Raw genomic sequence first — 24,333 nt, forward strand, 5'->3', positions numbered from 1 at the left:
CCGATCACCACCCATATCGTAGGTGAGACGCTAAGAGCGCACATTAGACACCTTTCTCGGCTACCATCCCACCATTTGCCAGTGCAGAGATCACAGGCCACGTTCCCTGGTATTGCTACGAGACACCATGACTCGGTACCATCTGGCTTCAAGCCTGCGAAACGCCCAACATCGGCATTGTGGTGTCTCGGCAAATTCACGTGTGCTACTCAATTCCTGGGATTGCTAAGAAGGTAGTCTCGTCACCGCTGGCCCTGAAGCAGTTGTCTCTGCTTGCGCTAATGAGTCTTATTTTGACCGCGTACGCATTTACATGGACAGTCCCACCAATTCAAACAGCTCTACCGGAGCAGTAGTTGTTCCATCAGACGCCGTCTCATTGCAGTTTCAATATTCGCACAATACAACGCCGACAGAAGCAGAACTTGCGGCTCTTCAAGGTGCACTCAAGTACGTGCTCCAGCAGCCACCAAATCGTTGGGCCATTTTCTGCAGTTCCAAAGCAGCCCTACAAGCTCTGCAGTTTGCCCTACATCATGGGTTACACGAGCAGCTAGTGTACGAAACAAGGCACGCTCATAATCACGCGCTCGAGAAGGGCCACGACATTGTGTTTCAACGATTGCCAAGCCATAGCGGCATTGCGGCATTGTCGGCAACGACAGCGCAGATGAAGCTGTGCGTTCGGCTCATCAAAAACACCACCGAGTTCCTGTACCGCTTTCAAGAACTGATGCTGCGCGACGACTTCACTCACTTGCTCGCCGCATCACACTTCTACGATGGAATTCACCGGGTTTCACCAACTCACGCTTGCACTCTCTCAACCCAAACTTGCGACTTCCCCTGCCACCTGGACTCTCCCGTCGTGAAACCACTTTACCGCGTCGCATGTTGTTGGGAGTTGCCTTTACAAATTCCTATTCATTCCTGATAGGAATGGCCAGCAGTGCGGTATGCAATTTGTGCGGGTGCGATGAGACTCTAGAGGGCCTTCTGTGTCACTGCCCATCCTTTGACATTCAACGACGTACTTTACAAACGAAACTCAACCAGCTAGACAATAGAGCGCTCCCAGAAGAAAAGATCCTTGCACCATGGCCTATGCGTTCTTGCATGCAAAATGCCACAAAAGCCTTTCTGTATTTGCTGCAGGACACTGGATTGTACGAACGTTTGTGACAGTGGAGATTCCACTGCGACTGACTGTGAATGACTGACTATTATTTTTCTTTTTCTCTCCTTATCTATTCTTTCCTCTTCCCCCTTCCCTTAGTGTAGGGTAGCCAGTCGGGCACGTGCTTGGTTAACCTCCCTGCCTTTCTCTCTTCGTTTCTCTCTCTCTCTCTTTCTACTTCAGCTTGTAATTATTGGAACAACGTGAACGACGTGTACTAGATATAATCTGAACTAATGAGGCACGCGTACAAAAACACACACCTGAACTCGGTCTCCTTTCAAGCGCAATCGGCGCGATCGTTCGCGCATGCCGCAATTAGACAGCAATGTCCTTAATTACCGAACCGTGCCCTCATCTATGAGACGTAAAGATAACGCACCCTCCAGAGCTATACTAATGACACTAAAACAGTTTTGATAGGGCGTAGTCGCTAATAATAATAATAATAATAATTCAGACGAACTGTACAAGGAGAAAAGTATGAGCTACGTAATTATAACATGTGAGATATTTGAAGCCATGCGAGTAACCCTCGCATTAAAAAAGAAAAAGAGACTAATTCTCGGTTTCCTTCCTAGTGTGCTCACGACCTTACACACGTGTGAATTATAGTTCAGAAGTGCGCATATATTAAATTTTATTTAATGATGTGATATACCTATGCGGATAACTTCTTTTAATCATCATAAAGCTTTAGAGACAGCACATCCTAGAATGATTTTCCGTATATACTTATTAGCTACAAGCTATGCACATGAGCTAGTTCACCTTCGGCATTAGAAAGTACCGTCGTAACTTTAAAGGAAACCACACAATATTTCACTTCCAACACCACCTAAAAGTTTAACTATTGGGAGAGGAATCACACGCTTCCTTTATACGTTCCTCTAGACAACAGAAGCTGTGAAGAGACAGCACAGCGCAAGCTTCTTCACGCCTTTCGCTTTTCTTGGCCTCACTACAAAAGAAACAGCTTTTCCTTTTGCATTTCGTAACAACACAAAGACGTAAAAGGCCACGGCACAAGGCGCAGCTGACTCGTAACCACTCGCACCGACTCTTAGCCCTTGTCACGCGGGGCCTTCTACGTTCTTCGTGCGTCCTGTCTGTTTGCGCTGTTGTTACACGATACGCAGCTACATCGTACCAACCGGCCCAATTGCACATCCGTCCTATTTCAGAACAGCTTTCTCGGTAATCGCCAAGCGTATACACACCGCGTTTCAAAGTCAACTTGCGCATGCAGCGAAAGCTGCAGGACTCGTGATATAAGGCGCCGCCACGTGCTCCACCGCGCATGCATGGCATAATGTATGCAACACAACGTAGTTTGGGTGATTTGGCGGCGGTTGTATCGCAGAAACGTTGATTCAACGTAGTCAAGCGACACAGAAACCTTCGTCTATTTTACTAACGTCTCCATAAACTGCGTGTAATGAGCGATTTCCCCTCTGTCTGCCCCCCCCCCCTCTCTCTCTATATATATATATATATATAGACAGAGATAGATAGATAGATAGATAGATAGATAGATAGATAGATAGATAGATAGATAGATAGATAGATAGATAGATAGATAGATAGATAGATAGATAGATAGATAGATAGATAGATAGATAGATAGATAGATAGATAGATAGATAGATAGATAGATAGATAGATAGATAGATAGATAGATAGATAGATAGATAGATAGATAGATAGATAGATAGATAGATAGATAGATAGATAGATAGATAGATAGATAGATAGATAGATAGATAGATAGATAGATAGATAGATAGATAGATAGATAGATAGATAGATATTGGCAGAGGCGCGCGAGGACTGGTACCACCTGGACACTGGCTCCTGTGATTGCCTCGCGCGCGTCTCGCAGTGTCGCACGCCAACTCGATCGTGAAACGAGTCTCCCGAGACGGCACGAGAGGCAGGATCAGCGCGCGTGAAACATTTCCCAAGTTCGCAACACCGTGCGGCCGTTTCGTTTCCCCCTGAGAAGCGCCGCTTTCACCGCTGGCCGGTGTGCCGCCCTGCAGGGGAAAGAGAGCCACTTCGTCTCTTGCACGCAGGAATCCGTAGCCATGGTCGGGGCGGACGCGCGGCGGCTTCCGGAAGGACCCAGGTAGAGCGGCCGCAAACGCACCATCGAGGCAGACACAAATACGAGAAAGTACATGCGCTGCTAGCCAGGGCCGCGCGCGCGTCCGCGATATGTACTCGGCGCCGGAGACTGGAAACGCGGAGAACAACAGAAAGAACAGGTGTGACAGCAGAGCAAACGAGAGAGAGAGAGAGAGAGAGTCAGGAAGGCAAGGGAGGTGAGATGGGGCAAAGATCACAAACCTGAACTCTACGACAAGGAGCACTCACTCGCGCCCCATGGGCGCCTTGCGCGCAGTATACGATTGTACGAATGCGAACGTTGCTTGTGGCCTTTCGAAAGCACCGAATATCGGAAGATCATCCTCGTACGTACCCGCCTTAACTCCGCTTTACATGCGTGAGCTCGATGACAGAAGTAGTTGAAGGAACCGAGAGAAAGATAAATAGAAAAGAAAAAGAAGACGAGGCAGGGAGCATAGTTCAATGTATTCGAAAGCTTACTGCTCGCAAGTCACGTGAAAGAACGAAAAAAAAAAAGAGCGATAACAGAAAGACACGCAAACGAAGCCACGCTGGAGCCCTCAACACGACGTGTAAGCGCAGGCCGCTGCGCGGGGAGCGATCTCCTCCTCCAGATGACGTCGGAGGTCTTCAATGACGCGGCCGCTGCAGAACTGAATGCGCGCAACGCAGTGGAGAGAGAGAGAGAGAGAGAGAGAGAGAGAGATGAGCATGCGCACCATTCCCGGCGTCGTTGCGCAATTGCAGAAACGACCGGCACGCGAGCAGAGTCCATCTCTCTGAAACCTCGCTCTCTCACTATCTCAATGATGGGGGACCCCCCCGGCACAGGGTTCGTCTTGCACGATCCTCGGACGATGATGGCCCCGGAGGGACGGCACACAGCTGGCGCGATGAGGCGGGGAGACGCGGTACATACAGGTGGACGAGGCGCGCGCGAACCCGGTCGTTGTTAGCCCCCGTCTGAATGTGATGTGCGCGGTCAACGGATTACGATCCAGTTGAGGTCAAGAACTCGTTCTCTCTTTTTTTCTTCTTATTTATCATTTTCTTTCTTTCCTTTTTTTTTTACTTTTTCGCGTTTCAGAGAATACGGTCTCGGAACAGAACATGAAACGAGAAAAGGCAAAAAATTGGAATTCGCTCAGCGAGTTGTACCGTGTTGCAGGGACCCTTTGAAAAATTTGGTGGGTCCCAAAAGTGTGTACTTTGCAATCGTTAATTATGCAGTTATGCAATTATGCAATCTTTGCAATTATGTTAAATAAACTTTCAACTTCCGAGGCTTCACGCGTCGGCACACCGTCTTGCAGCCAGATACGGTGGTACGGTTTTGAAAGTGGTCGTGTTCCACCCAAGGGTGGGCAAAATTTGCTGTTGAAGGAAGAGTTTACGGTCGTTAAACGCTTCTTTGCACTTTGCCATGCGAAGGAGAGAGTGAGAAAGCATGCTCTAATGAAAGTTGGTAAGCTTGGTTGGCTGCAGGCCTGGGGTACAATTGTATATCTGGGATGGAAGATGACGCATACAACCAAAACTAAGCAAGGAACACGAACTCGATACTACAAAAGAAGGCGGTGAATGCACGAACTCGGAGGAAAGGGAAGGAAGGTCGTGTGTGTTCAGCGGGAGTTTTTGACACAGTGAGCACGACCACTTGGACCCATCGTCTTACTTCATCAGAGATGCCGTTACAGATTTTGTAGGGGGCTTTCGACATAAAATGGTGAGAGCGTCAGGTCGCGTGCTGGCCGCTGCATGCATCATCGAAAGAGAGAGCGCTTTCAAAATGGGAGAGGCATAGATGCATCGAAACTGATACGAAAAATGATAACGCGGTGTAGTGACCTAGTTCCATTCGGTTGTAATAGTGGTGATACCGTTGAAGAGGAGGAGGTTAGAGATCCTAAACAGCGTAAGGCCCTAGTAGCTGCCCCGTAAGCACGTGCGCTTACAAACAAACAAACAAACAAACGAACAAACAAACACACGCAAACACACACACACACACACACACACACACACACACACACACACACACACACACACACACACAAACGCGTGCTTAAGCTAAATTGTTTCATTCAGTCCTGCCACCCAAAAAGAAAAGCCGTCGTGCGACCGCATACAGCGGCTGCTGCACACGGATTCAAAAAACCGCCCACGAAGGCTAATCAAAAAAAAAAAGAAGAAAGACAAAGAGGCGCCCAACGTTTCCACTGACGCCGGGCGCGACCTTAATCGGCCGTACTACGAGAGAGTAATAGAGCGCCATTAACGTCACAAATCGACCCCGGCGGGGTCGATAATGGAGTCGTTTCTTGCCTCGAGAAAAAAGAGCGTGCCAGGTACGTACGCACATGGCTCGTGCGCGCGCGCATCTGCAATCGGCGCACGAAATCAGGCAGGCCACGTGCACCCACTTAAAGTTACCCACCGCTCACAATGGAAGAAGCCGAAGCAGTTTCGAGGCCGCCCACAGAGGGTCGCCGCTCGCGTGCTGCCAAAACGTCGGGTCACACCAGAACCACTGTATACACGGCCCCGGTGCCTCGCTTATCTTATCTCGTCCAACGCTCACGCGTGAGCACGATCTCGAGACGAGATACACCCAGCGCCACGCCGACACCGCGGTGTTCACTCGCGCAAGTCAACGTGGTCGGCGAGCGCGAGCGACAGAATGCAAAGACGCGTACGCCTCCCTCCGCGCCACGCGCCACAGTGTGGTCATTTCCTCGATAGTTGAGTGCAGCGCGGTCGAGGCTCACGGGAAGCACGCTCCTCCGCACCGAGAAGTAGTTCCTGTCATTGAAGCCCCTCACAACGGCGACCTGTGCAGCGCAACCATAAAAGTGCTTAAGAAAGGAAGGGCATGTAAGCCAATGTGCGCACTGCTCTCTCAGGCAGGAATGGACGGACGCAGGTCAGTTGTTCCACGCGAAAATCACACATAAACCTCATACAAGAAGCGAACGGCCGTCATATGAGGAGAGAGTGATAGATAGAGGGAGGGAGGGAGACATAATGGATGTTGGAGATGTTTGCCTGGCCGCATGCCATAGCGCGCTGCTACAGGTGGGGACGCTACGAAAGGGACAGACATGTGAAATCACGCGTTTATACTTAGTACGCCCGCACACAGAATACCCAAGCACACACAGTAAAACGTAATGGAGTGTCTGGTTCAGGCTCTGAGGAAGGCCGAAAGCACTTCCGTAGCGTCTAAAAGGGTAATCTCTTGCAACGGTATGCTGTAAACAAGCGCCACGCCCTGGCGAGGAAGAAGGCGTCCCTTACAAGAATCCGGTATTACTACCGGGATTCGCGTAAGGGACTCTTAAGGGAATGCCGGTCATCCTATCGGGTATCCTGTATCACCCCGTGCACTTCGAATCCAAAGAGCAGAGCGATTGCGGCCCGCCTCGATGTCTGGACTTCCACGGTGAATCCAGCAGCGCGGTGCGGCCGGGGGACAAGAGGATCCCGACGCAGTGCACGCAACTGGCACCAGGAAACGAAGTCCCCGCGCTCCTGAAATGCGCAAGCGCGCTTAACCCCCGGCGTGTATAGTAACGACCCAGAGCTGATGTATCGCGCGACGGCCGGGAGCCGTTAAATGCGGCGCGCGGCGTGAACTGCGGGACCTTGGCGGTCGCCCGAAGTCGCCGAGATCGAGGCACACGCCCTTCTCCAAGGAAACCGGCCGGTCGCTGGGTCTGTCCCGCGTCGCTGTACGCGCGCCGCCAGAGTGGCCGTGGAACGGACCCGGAGATGGAGCGTGAAGGTGTTTCCTGAACAGACAAGCAATACTACTACTACTACTACTACTACTACTACTACTACTACTACTACTACTACTACTACTACTACTACAACTAGTACTACTACTACTACTACTTATACTACTACTACTAGTACTACTACTACTACTAATAATAATAATAATAAAGTAAAGCCAGTTACACGCAGTGACAGCTGTCAAAACAGCGAAGCTGGTGGTCGTTTTCTCAAGTTTGAACTCGCGTTTAGGGCCATTCCCTTTAATTTCTTTTGTCTCGTTGTCCTCGTTTTGCTACATATGAGCTTCGGTTCCGGATTGCGCACACTCTTCAGTTGCGTGAGGTTGTGGTTAAACCACAGTCTATCACACACCATGCAGCTGTCACTCGCGGTCGAGGAATTCTCTCCTGAACCGTCCATCGGCACGCTCCGTGGGAGGAATCGCTCTCGGTCGACGTCTCGGAAGGTATGGCGCCCGAATACCGCGGAGCAGGCGTGGAAATACGTGCACAAAGAGGGCGGCACGGAGGAAACATAAAATTCGCACCATCGCGACAAGTCGGAAGCGTCATTCTCTTGGATTTGCAGGAAAGGAGGCTTGAAACGGGAATGAAATTTTCGATGACAGTCTCTTCCACCGTATGACAGTTCAAATTCTCTATGAAATTGGTTTACTGGTAACAGACATAACAGTTTAACATTAGAATAAAAAAAAGTGGTGAGAGAGAAAGAGAGAGAGAGTAACGAAAATTGGTGCGCCGCCGTACGACATAAACACGAGGAGGTATGAATAGCACGGCGGCGCGACTCGGAGACCGACAGCTGGAGAGTTCACGGATGTGAGCTCAAGGATGTACGCATAGTGCAGTCGCTACCACCCTTTAAAGAAAGAACGCAAGAACGTTAAAAGAATAATGGAAGAGCGATGGGGCGGAGCGCTCGTTCATACTACTGCTCTAACGCGATATTGAGTTCCTTATACATCGCGCCAAGCACAACATCTTGCCAGGCGAGTGACTCCGTGAACCCACTGTAGCTGCAGCGGAGCCCCGCTCGGGTTACGAGTGTTTAAACCAAACTCCCTGCCGAGAGGATACGTATAGCTCAGCGCCTGCGTGTACGTGCCCGGGCGCTTCGACGTTATCGAGACTCCATGCATTTGAAAGCGGCGGGCTGTCACAAAAACCCTTTTTACACTTCGCTCGCCGATCCGGCTGCCAGGCGCAAGCCGACGGAGCACAGGGGGTCCACTTTACGCTTCGCCCCGGCCTACAAGCGAGAGGTCTTTGTACAACATTTATTTATTCAGGGTTGGTCAGCCCGAGCAAGACGCCCGTGTATCGGTGCGTCGGCAATCACGAAGCAACTCGTTTAAGGGGGATAACAAGCATTTAATCATAAACAAAATTGATCACGGACAATAAGGTAACAAAGAACTCAAAGTAGGAATGAACAGAATTGGCGAGAAGTACACACAATTGGGAACACGACCAGAACACACAATCAGGCAGGGTTACAACAACAGTAAACAAATGAGTTTAGAGGCAAACGAGTCGTTTATAGTTAACAGAAAAGAAGAAGAGGACAAGCCGGCGGACAGACCATATCGGAGCTCAGCGAAGAACGGGGACGGCTCGTGTGGCAGTCGTTGCGGCGATGGCTCGAAGGCGGCGGGCCCGGTGCGATGAAACGCGCGCCTCGCCGTCAGGAATTCGGCCCCGCACGCCGCAAGGACTCACACAACCTTCTTCACTGCCTGTCTCCAACCGACTGTCCCCCTTCCCACCGAACTGCTAACGAGCTGGCGGCGGGAAGGCGCTGGTGAAAAGAAGTGCTCTGCCCAGCGGTTATTTACAGGCGTTTTTTTCTCTCGGCGCCACCGAAGACAGCATGCGCACAGTCGATTTATGGCCCGGCCGTCTCCGCGATCCCGACCAGCGGAAGCAACCGAACAGTGGAAACAGGGCGCACAACTTTCTTCACCGTGCGCTCTGCCTGCTCCACTCTTGTAATCTTACACCGCGGCCAAGCCCCGACTCCGTCGAAGGGGACAACGAAGCCGCCGCCGAAGAACAGCCGCTTGCGCCGCTCACAAAGCCGACCGTCTCCAGATGCCCCTCGACCCTGGGCAGTCCTCTCCGCCCTCTCTCGCGGCCTCTTCCCGTAGACTCGGAACGGGATGCCCGAAAAAACACTCTAAAGAAATATATATATAACATGGTTGGCGCCGGTCTGTGACACGGGCCCTTTAACTGGTTCAAGAGGGGCGAGCACAAATAACGAGTAATGAGTGTTACCTTTGAACAGACATGATTCAACGCCCGTTACGGGCTTCGGAAAGCCCAAATGCTTCTGTTATTGAACTACATTGGTGCTCCGCCAACACAACGCTATTACTGCCAGTGGTAATATGCGCTTCTCTTGTTTTGTGAACAATGAAAGCAGAGCACAGTCTTCCTCCAGGACGCTGGCTTGAATTGGACGCACTGTAGTTGCTTGCTATCGTGTGTGCTTTTGCTTGTTACTCGTACATGTTGTATGCGTGTGCATTTTGTAAGATTGAGTCATTTCGTGCACCAGTTCTGTCAACTGAAATAGCACAGGCATACAGCCAAGCAAACATCTTAAGCCCCCTCGAAGAATGTATCTCTCTGTTTCTCTCCACTTCTCACGAATGATCTCAAGACGGTAGGCTACACAAGAGCGATATCGGTAGATACGTAAGCGCATTAGGCAATCGTGTGAGCGGGTGGGGTTGGAGGGGGGGGGGGGGTGCGAGGTGTTTATCTTTTTCCCTCTTTTCAAACCTAAGCATGCACAGAACAGGCAATTGATTCTTTGCTCAAATAGCTAAATGAAACACTGACACTTTCCTTCCAAATGTCGTTTATACGCCACCGCGAGCGCTCTCACAGAGTTTTATCACTTATACCAACAGCGTAGTGGAAGAGAAAACAAACTATGAGAGAGAAAACGAGATTTGCAAACATACAGCACTACTCAGCGAAGGGTAACCAGATTCGAAGAAGCTCGACGATTGAGAAAAAAAAAAGAAGAAAGCTCGGGAAGAAACAGAAGGAATGTCGGAAGGAACAAACACACGCTGAGCATGCAAGCAACAACAAGAAGCCGACTTGTTTGCAGAGTCCCCACGCTGTTGTTGAATCTATCTCAGCGGGCCCTCGTCAACTTGCTGCGCTGTCACGGGCATATGAGTGCTCCGCTTTTAACGCGCCATGATTCACGTGGACAAACCTTCAGCGCTTCCCGAAAGTACCCGAGAGTAGGGCAGGCATTCGCCGACTAGGCACAAGTAAAACGCACGGCCTCAGTCGTATTTACTGCCTTTTTCGTATCTGACGCAGGCGCGCGGGAAAGTTACCTTCGTTTTCTCCTTAAATATTTACTTGTTAGGAGCGTTAAGGGAATGCCACCCGTCGTAGGCGGCAGCAAATGGCGCCATGCTCGTAAACCCGGTGACCCTTCATCTTAAATAACGGCGTGGACGAACAACAAATCTGCCACGTCAGGAGTGCTCAGGGATGGAGGCACCCGCACCAGAGTTTGACTGCGTGTTATTTTTTTTGAATGGGTAATGTTTTCCCGTCTGTTCGTTCGTCCGTCCGTGAGTGCGTACGTGAGAGAACTGCGCTAGTACAGTCAAGCGCAAAATTTTACGGATTACAAAGTATGAGAAAAAGTTTAGTATCTCGCTACAGCCTCGCAACGCAGCCTATATATATAGTTTTCGCATTTACAGCCTCTACCAGTACATGTCAACAAGACTGTGAAGTTCGCTTTACTCACTACAGTTACAGGCTCATCGGAAATCCAACGTTTCCCGAGATCCCGTGGTTGGTAAACGTTTGCGGATGACTGTACAAAATGCGTACAGTTGCCACGAACCCTGTACGCACTCGTAGATTGTTGAAAAAAAAAATGGGGTACTTACGCCTACGTCGTAATTCAGGGTGACGATTAAGGAACGGTGCACAATGTTTATCCCGTTTTTTTCGCGCTGCTAGCAATACGATCACCGTAGGCTTCAGTAATGCGTGTGTATAGTAGTTGCAACCAGAGATCAATTGTACTGCGCGGGACGCTTTACGGCGTCGTCACTATCGTCCTTAGCCTATGCGCAACGTCTTTTCAGTTTTTTTTTTTTAAACAGCGATGCTGTTCAATCTGGTGGTCAGGCCGGCGAACGTGCACCGCAATACCTCACCGAACGATGACGTCATCGCGCGAGCTGCACCGCTTCACCGTAGCTTTGGTTCGCCGCGCCGTACAGAGGCCGCGCAAGCGCAGATGCGGATCTAAGCCGTGACGTCACCACGGAGGTATAAAAGCAGCTCCGCTCCGCCACCGCCCGACAGAATAGCGGAGTCTCCGACGAAGAGAGAGAAGGAGCGGCAGAACTGGAAGTACGGCGCGGAAGCCGCCCGCGCCGCTAGCGGAGAACGCATTCGACGATTTCGGTCCAATCCCGAAACGTCAGCGAGTAGTAAATGATCCGGAGTTACGAGCTCGCCTTACCGAGCAAAAGCGTCAACCAGACGTGTGGAGAAAACCATCCGGACGTGCGAGTCGTGGAGAACTTTCAATGGCGAGTTCGGAAATCCATGCGAACGCGTTCTTCAGGGTAGCAGGTCGGTATGTAAACGACACTTCAGTTCTTTTCAGGCATGTCGCAGAAGAAACCACGCATAAACTTAGCCGGACCAAGAATAACCTAAGTGGGGCCGGACGCCAGCTTCGCCGTTTGCCCAGTCTTCGCGCCACTAGCGCGAAGCTGCCCCAAATTTTCTTTTTGTTTTTCGTTTTTCTTGCGACTTTCGTTTGAATCCATTCGCTCGCACCATCCTTATACTTCGAACGTCCTGCCTGTTACCCGGCCTTCCAGCTTCAAGCGAACGCACTTTAAGATCAGCGTGTTTATGCGCATCACCCCTTTCAAAACATTTCCTCCCGTATTCCACGCTTCGCCACTCGACTTCAATGTATCGCGGAAAAAGGAAACGACGCTCCATCCGTATCAGCGAGTAAAATATGGCAGAGTGGTACCGATACAATGCGCCCTTGGCGTTAAGGGTGGTCTAACCTTTGAGTTGCCTAGCTTCGGGAGAAAAAACAAAGCTTAGTAACAGAAGAAAAGACACACCCGGAAAGAAAAGAAAAAAGAGTGAGGTTTAGGAGCTCCCGTTTTTTGACGTGAACAGATGCCGTTCGTCGATCGAACCCGCTTCTTCGACTTCTCCAAGAAACACAGGTTCCCAGGCGCATTGGGAAAGGCGCATAAATCGATTGAAGGTTAGAGAGCGAACTGCGCAGTCATTTTACGCGCACGTTTTCGACATCGTTCGCCCGTGTCTTATACTCTAGAACGTTTTTTTCAATTATTTACCTGTGTCCCTGTGCGGACTCAGAACGAAACGCATCGGTCCCGTGCGAAATGCGTTGTTCTCGGAGTCTTGTAGTCGTTCAGAAACTACACGAGCAGATGCAGAAACTCTATAACTAAGAATTTTCAGTGGGCGTTGCATCAGTACCTGTGAAACGTTGCCTTTTTCTTTTTTTCTGGATATCGAAGGAAATACTGTCCTCAGAATTTTGAACGGGAAAAAAACAACCGTCTATAAGAATCGCTTAACATCTCCCTTTATTCGGATACGTCGAAGGAAGGAAGTGTCACTTTTCACCTGGTCCTAACAGCATGTTCGGGAAGCACTTTGTCAACGGTCTGCTATTAAACCACATGTGGACACTATCTTTGTAAGTCTTCGTTCGTGTACCTTTATCATGGGCACACGTTAAAAAACCCGCGGCAGATAAAATTTAATCCAGAGTGGTTCACTATGGAATCTTTCATAGCCCCGCTGCGCAACTTCGGTAGGTTAAATCAACATATTCATTTAAGTATGTTTTTTTCTATTAGGAGTATTCTGCGTTGAATATTCGGCGTTTCACCCTGACAATGTTTATTTCTCCCCTGTGTGCGTATTACTGGCTGCCAGCGCAAGAGGTCTCCAGCTTTGTGCTACTCAGTTTGGATATCAGAAACCTACAGCTGATTTTGCGTTTGTAACATTTGTGTACTGTATTAAAGAAATCTGACCTTCGTGCGCTCTTGCTACCATATAGTATTGTGTCGAGAAGTTGTGTCGCTGTAAGGAATGGCATGAGCGAGTCAAGCAACCTTCAACCATTTGGACATGTCTCCGAAGACTGTTTTACAATGTTATTGTGAATCTAAATGAAATCGACCAGAAATTTACTTCTGTAAAAAGAAAAAAAGAAGACTGAAGTGCTTGCATGCGTGCGCGTCTGTGACTCGACACTTTAAGTACATCTACCCTACCGACGTACAGAAACAATGGTTCGGCAATAATTATGGACGCTTGAACCGCGAGGGAGCTTAGCGAAACATATGTGTTAATGCCAACACCAACAGCAGTGTTGGTTAACCAGCACGGAGGCGAAGTACAAGATATGTAGAGAACGGGGACTTACGTCCCCGTATTCAGGAATGCATCTTAAATTGAAGCCCGCGCTGGACTTTATCCAAATGAACTGACCGAAGGAAACGTAACGAACTTCCTGGTAACGCTGATGCCAGGCGTCACTCAGATCGAGTCAAGCGTGAGCTTCACGTTACGAAGCGTCTCTGATTACGGGGCTAAGTCTCGGCCGATATATATCGATTAATCGATCTTCCCGACGATGCTCTCTCCATCGAGTTCAACTGCAGCGAAAGAAAGCAAAAACTGCGGAAGAAACAAGCTTGAAGCGGAGTCGTCCGAGATTTGCTTTTGCTTTTTTGTTTAACTGCCTTCGATTCTCTTAACCTAAACTATAACCTAACGAGCATAAGCGCTCGCCACGTTACAGTCGCAACACTTCCCTTCCATTGACTCATGCGACACTCCACGGTGGCTCAGTGGCTAAGGCGTCCTGCTGTTGAGCCCGAGGACGCGGGTTCGAGTGTCGAAGGCATTCCGACGGAGGCGGGATGCAAAGGCGACTGCGCATCCCGATTTGGGCGCACGTTAATGAAACCACAGGTGGTCAACACGAACCCGGAGCACCCCCACAACAGAGTCGCGCAGAGCTCTAGCGATGCATCGGAGAGCTTCTTTTTAATGAATGCTGCGAAGATATTTGCCTGGCCCACATGCCCAGTACGCTACACCAGACGACGAAGCTGACATTCACACATATGTACTACGTACGAATACGACATGCACAGACAGAAACGATGAAGCAGATGTGTCTCTCGAGAGCTAGTGTCTCTGAGAAAAGCTGAGCGCGTTTGCTGGGCACAAAGCTCTACCACCGCTGTTCCAAGGTGCACGTACATGATGCCACTCAAGGGAGTGCTACGTAAATTTATAGCAGATTTTGGCACGCGAAAGGGACGCGATACAGCAATACTGAGTCACCTTGAAACTGGTAAAGTACCGTTTCCGAACACTATTTTCTTTCATTTGGTGAAAAAAGCTTAATTATCAGCGGAGGAAATTAAAATCAGGCGCCGCCGTCCTCTGCACTGTTTCCCTTCCCTTCGTTCTTATTCTGTGAGTACAAAAGATTAACGCTTATATGTTCTAAGCGTCATATGTTCTACGTGTACATGTTCTACGAGTCATCCGCGCGCTGTTCTAACGGCGCGCGGGTGACTCATTCGGCCTTCTGAATTGTTCAGCCCAGCAGGGTTCCTCTAAGCTCGCTCGCTCGCTCACTCACTCACTCACTCACTCACTCACTCACTCACTCACTCACTCACTCACTCACTCACTCACTCACTCACTCACTCACTCACTCACTCACTCACTCACTCACTCACTCACTCACTCACTCACTCACTCACTCACTCACTCACTCACTCACTCACTCAATCAATCAATCAATCAATCAATCAATCAACCCTCATGCGGAATGTAGGGGGCTTCTTCCGAGCTAAGGTTCGAACGAATGTGCGGCTCGCAAAGAAGCCCGTAATGTCTACTCTAGGAGGTGGCTAGTATGGTGATATAACCTAATAGTGGCTATTATACATATATAAAGAAGGCATGCCCTTGCGGCAGGACCAAAAGAAAACGATAAAGAAGCATAGCAATCATAGAGGCCGGCAGGGAGCGCGTAATAGCGCGATCGATGCGCACAGGATTTCAGCGAGTATAAGGGCTGCTTCTCAACCTCTTGACTCGGCTTTGTTGACGCTCAGCAAGGCATGAGCGCTTTATGTTCAGCAGAGCGCAGTAAGCTTCCTGCAGAAAAAAAAAAGACTAACGTGCGCATACAAGAGGAGCTACCGGAGTGAAAAACGAATACGAAACAGGGCCCGAATAAAAAATTGCTTCGCGTACGCCGCTCAAGCCCGACATTGGCCAGGAAAGAAAACGAGCATGGGAAGTGGAGGCAAAACATCGGTCGCTGAGCGAACGCGGGGTCGAGAGTTGAAAAGAAAGGTGTCGTATGTAGAAGGTGCGGTGAAGGCTCCCGCCCTCGATGAAGTGTCCGATGGACTAGCGGTAATGTTTAACGTCGAAATTTGTCGTATTATATATATATATTTATAAATATATATATATATATGGAAAAGCAGAGGAAAGACACGGAGGTTATTCAGAGATTATCTCCTGTTGGCTACCCTGCACCGGGGGAGGAGCAAAAGAATGCGCTAGGTGAGAGAGAGAAAAAGAACACAAGCAGAATATACAGAACTGGCTCTGCGGGCACTGTCACGCAGTCTGCGAAGACGTTCCTATTATGTTACACAGTGTCGCGGTCCCACGAATTTTGTCAGGCAGCGTGTGTGATGGTCGGAAGGGACGACTACTGCTCTGAACTGAGGCAATACACAAACAACGCAGGCACAAGGAGCTATTCTTTGCTTTTTTTATGCGCTAGCATTTGGAGTGTCAAAGTAAAAAAAGAAGAAAATTCACCGACGATTAAGATACTCCCTATAATGAAAAATTTGAGCGCAGCTCCATACGTGATTTCATTTCGCATGTCAATATTTGGTATTATGATTATATAGGCACACGGTTTACATTAGGAAGAGAACGCTGCGAGCGGTGTAACTGGCGCGGACAATCCGTCTCGTGCGGCACATTCCAAACGGAGCGAAGTGTGGCGAGAGTGTCTCGCTAATCGGGAGATTGCGAGCAGCAGCGCGAGGGCGCGATTCACAGCAGCCGCCGCAGACAGACCTCCGCTCATGCATGCAGCGCTTTGTTTCCCCCACAGACGCGCGGCGCGCGCTACTATGGCGCCACATCGAACCCGTCGTCGCCGCACAGCCCGTCTTGCGCGGCACTGCGGTTTTCTTCTCACGCTTTTTTTCGACCAATCCATGGGAGCGGCTCTTCGTTCGCGGTGGTGGTGGTGATAAACTTTATTGAAAGGGGGAAGGGTAAAGAGGGACGTGGCTGAGCGTTAGGGCTCAAGTAAGGCCCTGGGCCTGCTTGGCCTTTTCCGCCCAGTCCACCAGTTCCAATTGTCGGTCGACGTCCCCGGAACTGAGCCAGGCTGTCCAGTCAGTCTCGCTGCTGACGGGGGGATGAGAGAACGGGAGCGAGGTGCATTCCCACATTATGTGTGTGAGTGTTCCTGTTTCTGAACAGAGCCTACATTTGTCGCTTTCCCTGCCCCCTGTGATTTTGTTAATGTATTTTGGGTGTGGGTATGTGTTTGTCTGAAGTCGCCGAAACGCGTTCGTGGGAAATCGTACCACCCGGTAAGCGGTGCCAACACCCAAGGGAGCGTCACCTCGAGCCTTACTCGTGGCCGCTCGCCATGGCCCCCTCGCAGGAGCAGTGATATCCAATTTCGTAATATTTGATTTCTACTTACCTCGTCGCCTGCTTATTCTTACCCCTACCGCCGAAAATCCAGCGCTACACTGACAATTTTCCTCACAGCCTTATAGGACGTGAATGGCGCTTACATGTCGTTATGCGCACTTGGCGCGATCCACTGAGTCTCGGACTAAGATGCGCCTAGTGGACGAATCTATATCACCACGTGGTGTGTGACTGACCTCAATATACGGGAGATAGACAGACGATGGCTGATAATCTTGCCAACCTCGACAGCCAACCACTGCCAGAGTACTCGATATCGCGCCCTTACTGTGGTTGTGAATGTAGTTTTCAGGTTATCCTGGCCTTACTCGAGCGTTTCAGAAATACGGCCCTGGACGCTGTAGATTTACTGTAAGTTGACGTGCAGGCTACGTCTTTTGACTCTTCTTGCGTCATCATGATCCCCCACCGCGTCCCTCCTTCCCTTTTTCTCTTGTCCCAGCGCAGGCTAAACAGATATACATAGAGGAATACAGGCCGACCTCTCTCTGCCTTTCCTTCCATTGGGGATTTATCTCAGCATTTCTTTTTTCTTCCTTATCAAACATCCCGTTTACGAACGGTCTTCCCGTTTCTAACGGTTAAACCATCTCCGGCAGGCTTTACGAGCAGCAGGTTTACGTGCATGCATTACGTGCGACGGATCGATCCTACCGGTTCGTTAATGGGTCCGCGGGCATAAAACGATCGCGGCGCCCGAAACGCACGCGTCTTCTCAACGCTCCGAGCCGGTGACGTCACACGGTTGACCGAGAGCACACAAGAATTTAACGAGGACGGAGAGCACAGAAGCGCGCGACGCGAGCTCACGCTTTCGTCTCGCCATTGATATATGCAAAAGATACTTCGGCGCACCTGTTCTAGTCGTTCGATTCTAGTTGTTCGACGTATAAGTCTGCGAAAGTTCGGGCCTAGCGTTCGGTGCGGGCGGTGCGTTATAAGCGCGCTCAAGTGACGCTCAAGCCCGTCGACTGCTTTCCGGATCGAGGCAGTTCACTCGGCGAATCCGGCTATGCGCACAGCCCGGCCGGCGGTTGTGTCGAACTGCACAGTCATGCAAATGAGGAGGGAACACTCCGCGTTTATTGTCCGCAGAGCGCCGAGTTTCTTTGTCTACATGCAAATGAAGCGTCGAAGGAAGCCCGTCAATTTTGGGCGAGGGTGAGGAGGAGGAGGAGGAGGGGGTGGGGGGGGGGGAGCTCGCGCCGTTACCTATAGTTTCGAGGCCGGGCGGCGATGCGTGCAGAAAGAATTGGGATATGCACGCGCACGAATTACACGGAGACCAATGCGCGCGTGCTGCGCCGTGCTTCGATGCGTCTTCGGGATACCGCTTTACGAGCGGAAGGGCGACCGAAAGCCGTTCGGTGTAACACAATACGTTACGTGTAATCTCGCTCGCGCATCGACGCGGCTCATTTCTATTCGTCGTCTATCTTTCCTTCCTCTTTTCCCTCTTTAGCGTGATGAGTTCCTCATACTTTGTTTGCCCCCGCCTTATGTAATGCCTCCGGGCCTTTAAGGCTTCAATAAATGAAATGAAATGAAATTTTCGAACCATCAATCACGCGGAGGTTTCGAGTTATGCATCTAACAAGAACACAGGGAGCGAGAGAGTGCCAAGTGCTATGCACACTGCGGTTCGGCGTCCACTTTGAGAGCTTGCATCGGCGAGTAATATAGACGGCTGCGTGCGAAAGTCTACCCGCGGTGTAGAAGCCGAGGTGCTGTGAGAAAAAAAAAAATCGTTTTATAACTTGCGTGATTGGGAACGCCGTCTTGATCAAAAGAGTTGGTGCGAGCTGGTTGGTTCAGATCTCTAGCACTGCGACAGCGCACGACACGACATGAAAGAGTGTCGTGTCTGCTTTCTTGTCGCGTGCCTCGCGCTGTAACAGTATGCACAAAGCCTACGCGATCGTCGTGGAATGGCACCCTCCCACATCATAAGGTCGGCTAGAAAGGATTCGAAATTGGTCCCGAAAGCTGTCGCGCGCCTTTTTCACTGACAATGCGGGAAAGGCTGGGGGGGGGGGGGGGGGGATGGGCGGGGGAGCGATGCTTGCGGGGCAACAAGCGCAAGTTTCACGACGATGGCAGGCGCTCCGTTTTCGAACACGTACGAAAAAAGTCGGTGCTAGATTTTTTTTTTTTGCACTAAAGCCGCTTTTCTATTTGTTCCTCGCACGTTATATGTGACTGCTCAACGGTTGTCCAGAGGGCCGTCCACAAGTACTCTCTCCGAGCAGGCGCAACCTCGCGAAGTAGCCCTGTGGATCTGAAGGACACATTTCGGAGCACAGTATAGGCTATACTCTCTCTCTCTCTCCACTGCGATAGGAGAGGGCAACGATACGACATGCCCTATAGTGTAGCAGCACACGCGACCTGTTTCCTAACCGCACGGAGGACATGTATGGATCCTGCACCGGCGCTGACGGTTAGTGCACGTGATAATGGTGAAACGCAACGATTTGAGTTTATCGCAACGTGCGTGATAAAGCGCATTGAAAGAAACGCGGAAAGAAAGACAACGCCCCGCTGGCGGGTTCGAAGCGCCAATCTCCCCGCCAACCACGGCTCACTGTTCATTTTGTTCCTAAAAAATGAAGTGTATGTGTTGGAACCAGGTCACGTGGTAGAGGTGATGAGAAGATCGAGGATGAGAAAAGCAGAAGCGCGTGCGTGCGTGCGTGTGCATGCATGTGTGCGCGCGTATGTATGTATGTATGTATGTATGTATGTATGTATGTATGTATGTATGTATGTATGTATGTATGTATGTATGTATGTATGTATGTATGTATGTATGTATGTATGTATGTATGTATGTATGCATGTATTATGTGCGTATGTATGTATGTGTATGTATGTATGTATGTATGTATGTATGTATGTATGTATGTATGTATGTATGTATGTATGTATGTATGTATGTATGTATGTATGTATGCATACATGCATGCATGCATGCATGCAGACACTCTTGGTACGGAATCGAGTGCGAGCAAACCAAACTATATACGCCGATCCACAGCGAAAACCTCCTCGCTTCATTCAATGTTTACTATTCGCTCTCAGTTTATTTTACGCGTCGCTCCCTCGTAAAATTTTTGTTGACTGCGCAATGGCGCAAACGCCTTGGGCGAACGAGCAAGTTCCAAAGTCGGCGGCTTCCTTAAAGCAAGCTTCACGCTTTCTTTCTTTCTTTCTTTCTTTCTTTCTTTCTTTCTTTCTTTCTTTCTTTCTTTCTTTCTTTCTTTCTTTCTTTCTTTCTTTCTTCAACCCCTCCTCCCCCCGTCTACTCTCCGTCCATTGTGCGCGACGGCGTTAGCATTTATTTTACTTCTCTTCTTTTTTTTTTCTTTTCTTCGTTCGGTCGCGCTTCGCTTCCTCAATATAGACGCGGTCGCCCGTCTTCATTTGATGACTCCCAATGTTGCCGATCGATGAGCCACGAAATTGGCGCCGTCGACGTCATCATAGGCCTTGAACAAGGATTGACGGAAATGCGTTTTTTCAACAGAAAGAGAAAAATAAGGATAGACAGAATAATAACAGTAAAAAAGTAAGCACCAAAAGCGAGGTTATCGCGGCGCCAGAGCAGACACAGTGTTTTCCAGGCGGCTGAAGGGCGAGAGGGAGCTCCACTGACAATAACGGCGCCAAACCGCTTCAGGGACAGACATTTGACAAAAGGCGATAAATTGAACGGTCTTTCTCGTTCGCTCTCTTTCGCGGCTATATACGCGCGAAGCATTGCGGGAGAAAAAAATGTCCTTGTTTCGGCTATTCGATGCATTGTACGTTAAGTCGTAACCGCTTCAAAGGGGATGCCGAGGGAAAAAAAATGTTTGAGCTGTGTTAGTAAATTACCCTTCTACAATAAAACGCCGCTCTATTATACCAGCTGGAAACAAGCTTCGTAAGTCAGAAAATACGAGAAAAAAAAAATCGAAAGACGGTTAGCCACACGCCTTGAATTTCCCGCGCAAGCTCGCCGTGACGTCATAGATATTGATGACGTCATATATATGGATGACGTCATAGGCATTGACGGCGTCCCCTTGGAATTATTTACCGTTTTATCGGTAAAAATGGACCACATCGTTCTTTCCAATATACAGTCAGAAACTGATTTTAGCAAGTTTCGAGAACTTCATCTGGAATCCGCTATTCTTCAGTAACTGAATCTAAGACAGTCAAGCAAGAACACGCAGTATAACAAAGCATATACGTCACTCGCCAGAGGGGGCTATACAAGGAACGCTGTGTACAGAAACTGACGCTGACAACAAAAGCCGCAAGTTGTAAAGACTGCGGAAAGGAAACTCTCACACGCACGTTCAGCACGTTGTTTTGCCCTGGTGGGAAAGGAAATGAGCCACATACACTGCCGCTTTTAGCTGTCTTTAGAGGGACTCCAATTATATATATATATATATATATATATAGGCAGAGCGCCCGTAACGCTAGTGGAAAATGTCACACGAAGGACGACGTTTCGCAAGGCAATGCAGAAGCACTGCGCGAATCTGCGGCGTTACATAAAATTACCTTCGGGTAATCAAGGACTCTAAAAAGCCAGTAATTACGGCAAATTTGCCGTCTCCCGCGTTCCTGTGCCAAGGCGCGCGTCTCGAGCAAGCTGCAAGAGGACGCTGAAATTGCGGTCTTGCTTAGATAAACACACCAACCCCTGCAATGGACGCCCCCCACCCCTACCTCCCGCTACTCAATTTTTTTTCTTTCCTTTCCTGTCTTTAGTAAATGGGGCTAAATTGTTCACGCATGACCGCGTTTGAAATTACGGTCGTCTGCTGCCGGTTGGAGCCTTGCTGCTAGTTGTATATTGAGGCACGCTTGCCGTGATATTGAAGCAACTGCCGCGCGAATGACAAAGCCGTCACTGCGCTGTGGAATATATATATATATATATATATATATATATATATATATATATATATATATATATATATATATATGTATGGACAAACATGCTCACTACAAACGAGAGTCTATAGTTCCGCATTTGACTGAAGAGTTCCACGTGCAGGCTTCGCGAACTTTGTATCCAGCTGAAGCTCCACCTTTGGCCAAATACACCGTCGTTGAGAGGTCCACGTCAAAAATCAAGCTGCCGGCACTCGCGCTCAGCGGCACGGGGCAACAAGTGCTGAAAAGCTGCGCATTCAGAAGGCAAGTGGCTCGAGCGTTTCGCCGTACAGCGTCCGCAATCCGCGGGACCGATTGTCTCGGAGCGCAGCCTTTCCGGTGAAAGGGAGGAACGTATAAAGCGAAAAAGTTGAAAGGCGATTCAACCTGCGGTCGAAGTCGATAGAAGGCAATGTCTTCCTGTGCGAGTTGGGGTGGACGACGAAGAGCATAGTCACTGCGCACGGCACTCCATATATATGTCGCTTCACCCCACGCCTTGGGAGGGTATAGGGGGATCGTCGGACAGCTCAAATTTTTGTTTGACTGCACTGTCTTTGGCATGGGCACGCGAATGAGGCTATAGAAGCTCACGCACTCGATACGCAAAAGTGATGGGGGCAACTCGCCAAGAAAGACACTGCCCTTACAAAAAAAAAAATGGCCAGGCTTAGCTTGGTTAAGCCAAGAATGCGTTGCATATTGCGCGGTCTTTTGTTTTTTTTGTTTTTTTTAAGGGCGAGGTATTGCTTGGCGGCACTCGATTTTCGCGTCACGCGCCGGCGCAGCGCCCCTAGCGGGAGGAGCGGGAGTCAGGTGGTGGCTGCGGCCGCGCGCGACCGCGCGAGTTGGGGGCCCAGCTTTTCCTCCGGCTGTCGTGACGTCACGTCACGTGGTTGCGCTCAAGGTCAATGGTGGCTGCCCGGCCGCGCCCAAGGGCTGAACTGAGTGATTGCAATATGCAACACATAAAAGAACGAGCGAGAAAAGAGAGAGGAGCACTCACATCTGCTTGTGACAGACGACGCACAGCCAGTGGTCCGAGCCCTCGGGCACGCCGACCTCGTGCAGGCGACAGTCGCGGCACACCTTCTTGCGGCACGAAGGGCACGGCGCGCCCCGGTTCAGGATGCGCCCCAGCGCGGACAGGCACCGGGCGCAGCTGCGCGCCGGGTCCAGGCCCGGGCGCAGGGCGCCCCGCTTGCGCAGGCGCTGCAGCTCGGCCTTCAGGTGCCTGCGAACGAGAGAGAAAGAAATGGACATACGTACTTAGACGTCGACTGTGTCCCGCGATTACGGTGAAATATCAGAAATATTTAGCCTGCCCCCACTCCCACCCACCCCTGTGGCTTACTGCCCATTTTGGAATACCTAAATATCGGACAGAAGCAGCCCACCCCTTTGGCTTATTACCCATGGTGGTATACCGAAACATCGGATAGAAGCAGCCCCCTGCCCCCTCTCTGCCCACGCTGCCCCCGCGGCTTATTAGCCAATTTGGTATACCTAAACATCGGATAGAAGAGGGTGATGAAAGATGAGAAAGTCCAAGATGTAAAACGCACAGCGCGTTACGATGTTAAACGAAAGAATAATGACGTCACGCGGAAGTGCTTATATAATGAAAGCGGACGGAAAGATAACGTAAAGAGCAGCATGCACTATGCTTATGATGTGGGTTCGGCTACCAGCTGCGGCACTTTGTCTCGTCGTCCACTTCAATTTTGCCTTTTACTTCTAGATCTCAATTAAAAAACTAACAATTAAGATCCAATACGCTTTCTTAGGCTCTACTGAATGTTTATTCACACACTTGGAATGCGGCACCCAATCGAGAACTTGTTTGCAGCTGCCCCGAAACATTTGTTTTGTATGTAAACACTACAACTGATGTCCAGGCGTATTCTTCTGAGCTTTGATTAATATTTTTCATTGTTTTGAGCACAATTATGATGTAAGACGAGTAGACAGGGTCGCCTACAGGCGCCGCCTTTATCAATCAATCAATCAATCAATCAATCAATCAATCAATCAATCAATCAATCAATCAATCAATCAATCAATCAATCAATCAATCAATCAATCAATTCTCATTCTGTGTGCCGGAAAACAACTGGAGGGCTAAATAACGACGCACATAGGGAAAATAAATAGCAATATAGAAAGGCACAACAGCTGCGACTGAAAAGCTACACAATAAAAAAATAGCATGTAAAACACAAAGAGACCAGCATAAACAGGTACATAAGGAGCAAAGGTGAAGTAATAACTACATGCATTATACATTACACACATATACGGAAGCAGAGAGAAATAATCAGACAAGAGGGCTGTGCAGCCAGATAATAATAATAATAATAATAATAATAATAATAATAATAATAATAATAATAATAATAATAATAATGGTTATCATGCTGCTGCTGATGATGATGATGAATG

At 49.5% G+C, this 24,333-nt stretch overlaps 1 protein-coding gene across 5 annotated transcripts in view; it reads right to left on the minus strand.

Moving 5' to 3' along the window:
• LOC135911612 (uncharacterized) overlaps window positions 1-24,333 on the minus strand; it is a 567,380-nt gene that overhangs the window by 238,105 nt on the left and 304,942 nt on the right. For all 5 annotated transcript variants that reach the window (XM_065443937.2, XM_065443933.2, XM_065443934.2 and 2 more), the window contains exon 3: window positions 22,898-23,125. In XM_065443937.2, coding sequence (XP_065300009.1) covers window positions 22,898-23,125 — 228 coding nt within the window. The remainder of the gene's footprint in view (window positions 1-22,897; window positions 23,126-24,333) is intronic.

This window comes from Dermacentor albipictus, chromosome 5 (genome assembly GCF_038994185.2).
Source record: "Dermacentor albipictus isolate Rhodes 1998 colony chromosome 5, USDA_Dalb.pri_finalv2, whole genome shotgun sequence".
Classification (NCBI taxonomy): domain Eukaryota; kingdom Metazoa; phylum Arthropoda; class Arachnida; order Ixodida; family Ixodidae; genus Dermacentor; species Dermacentor albipictus.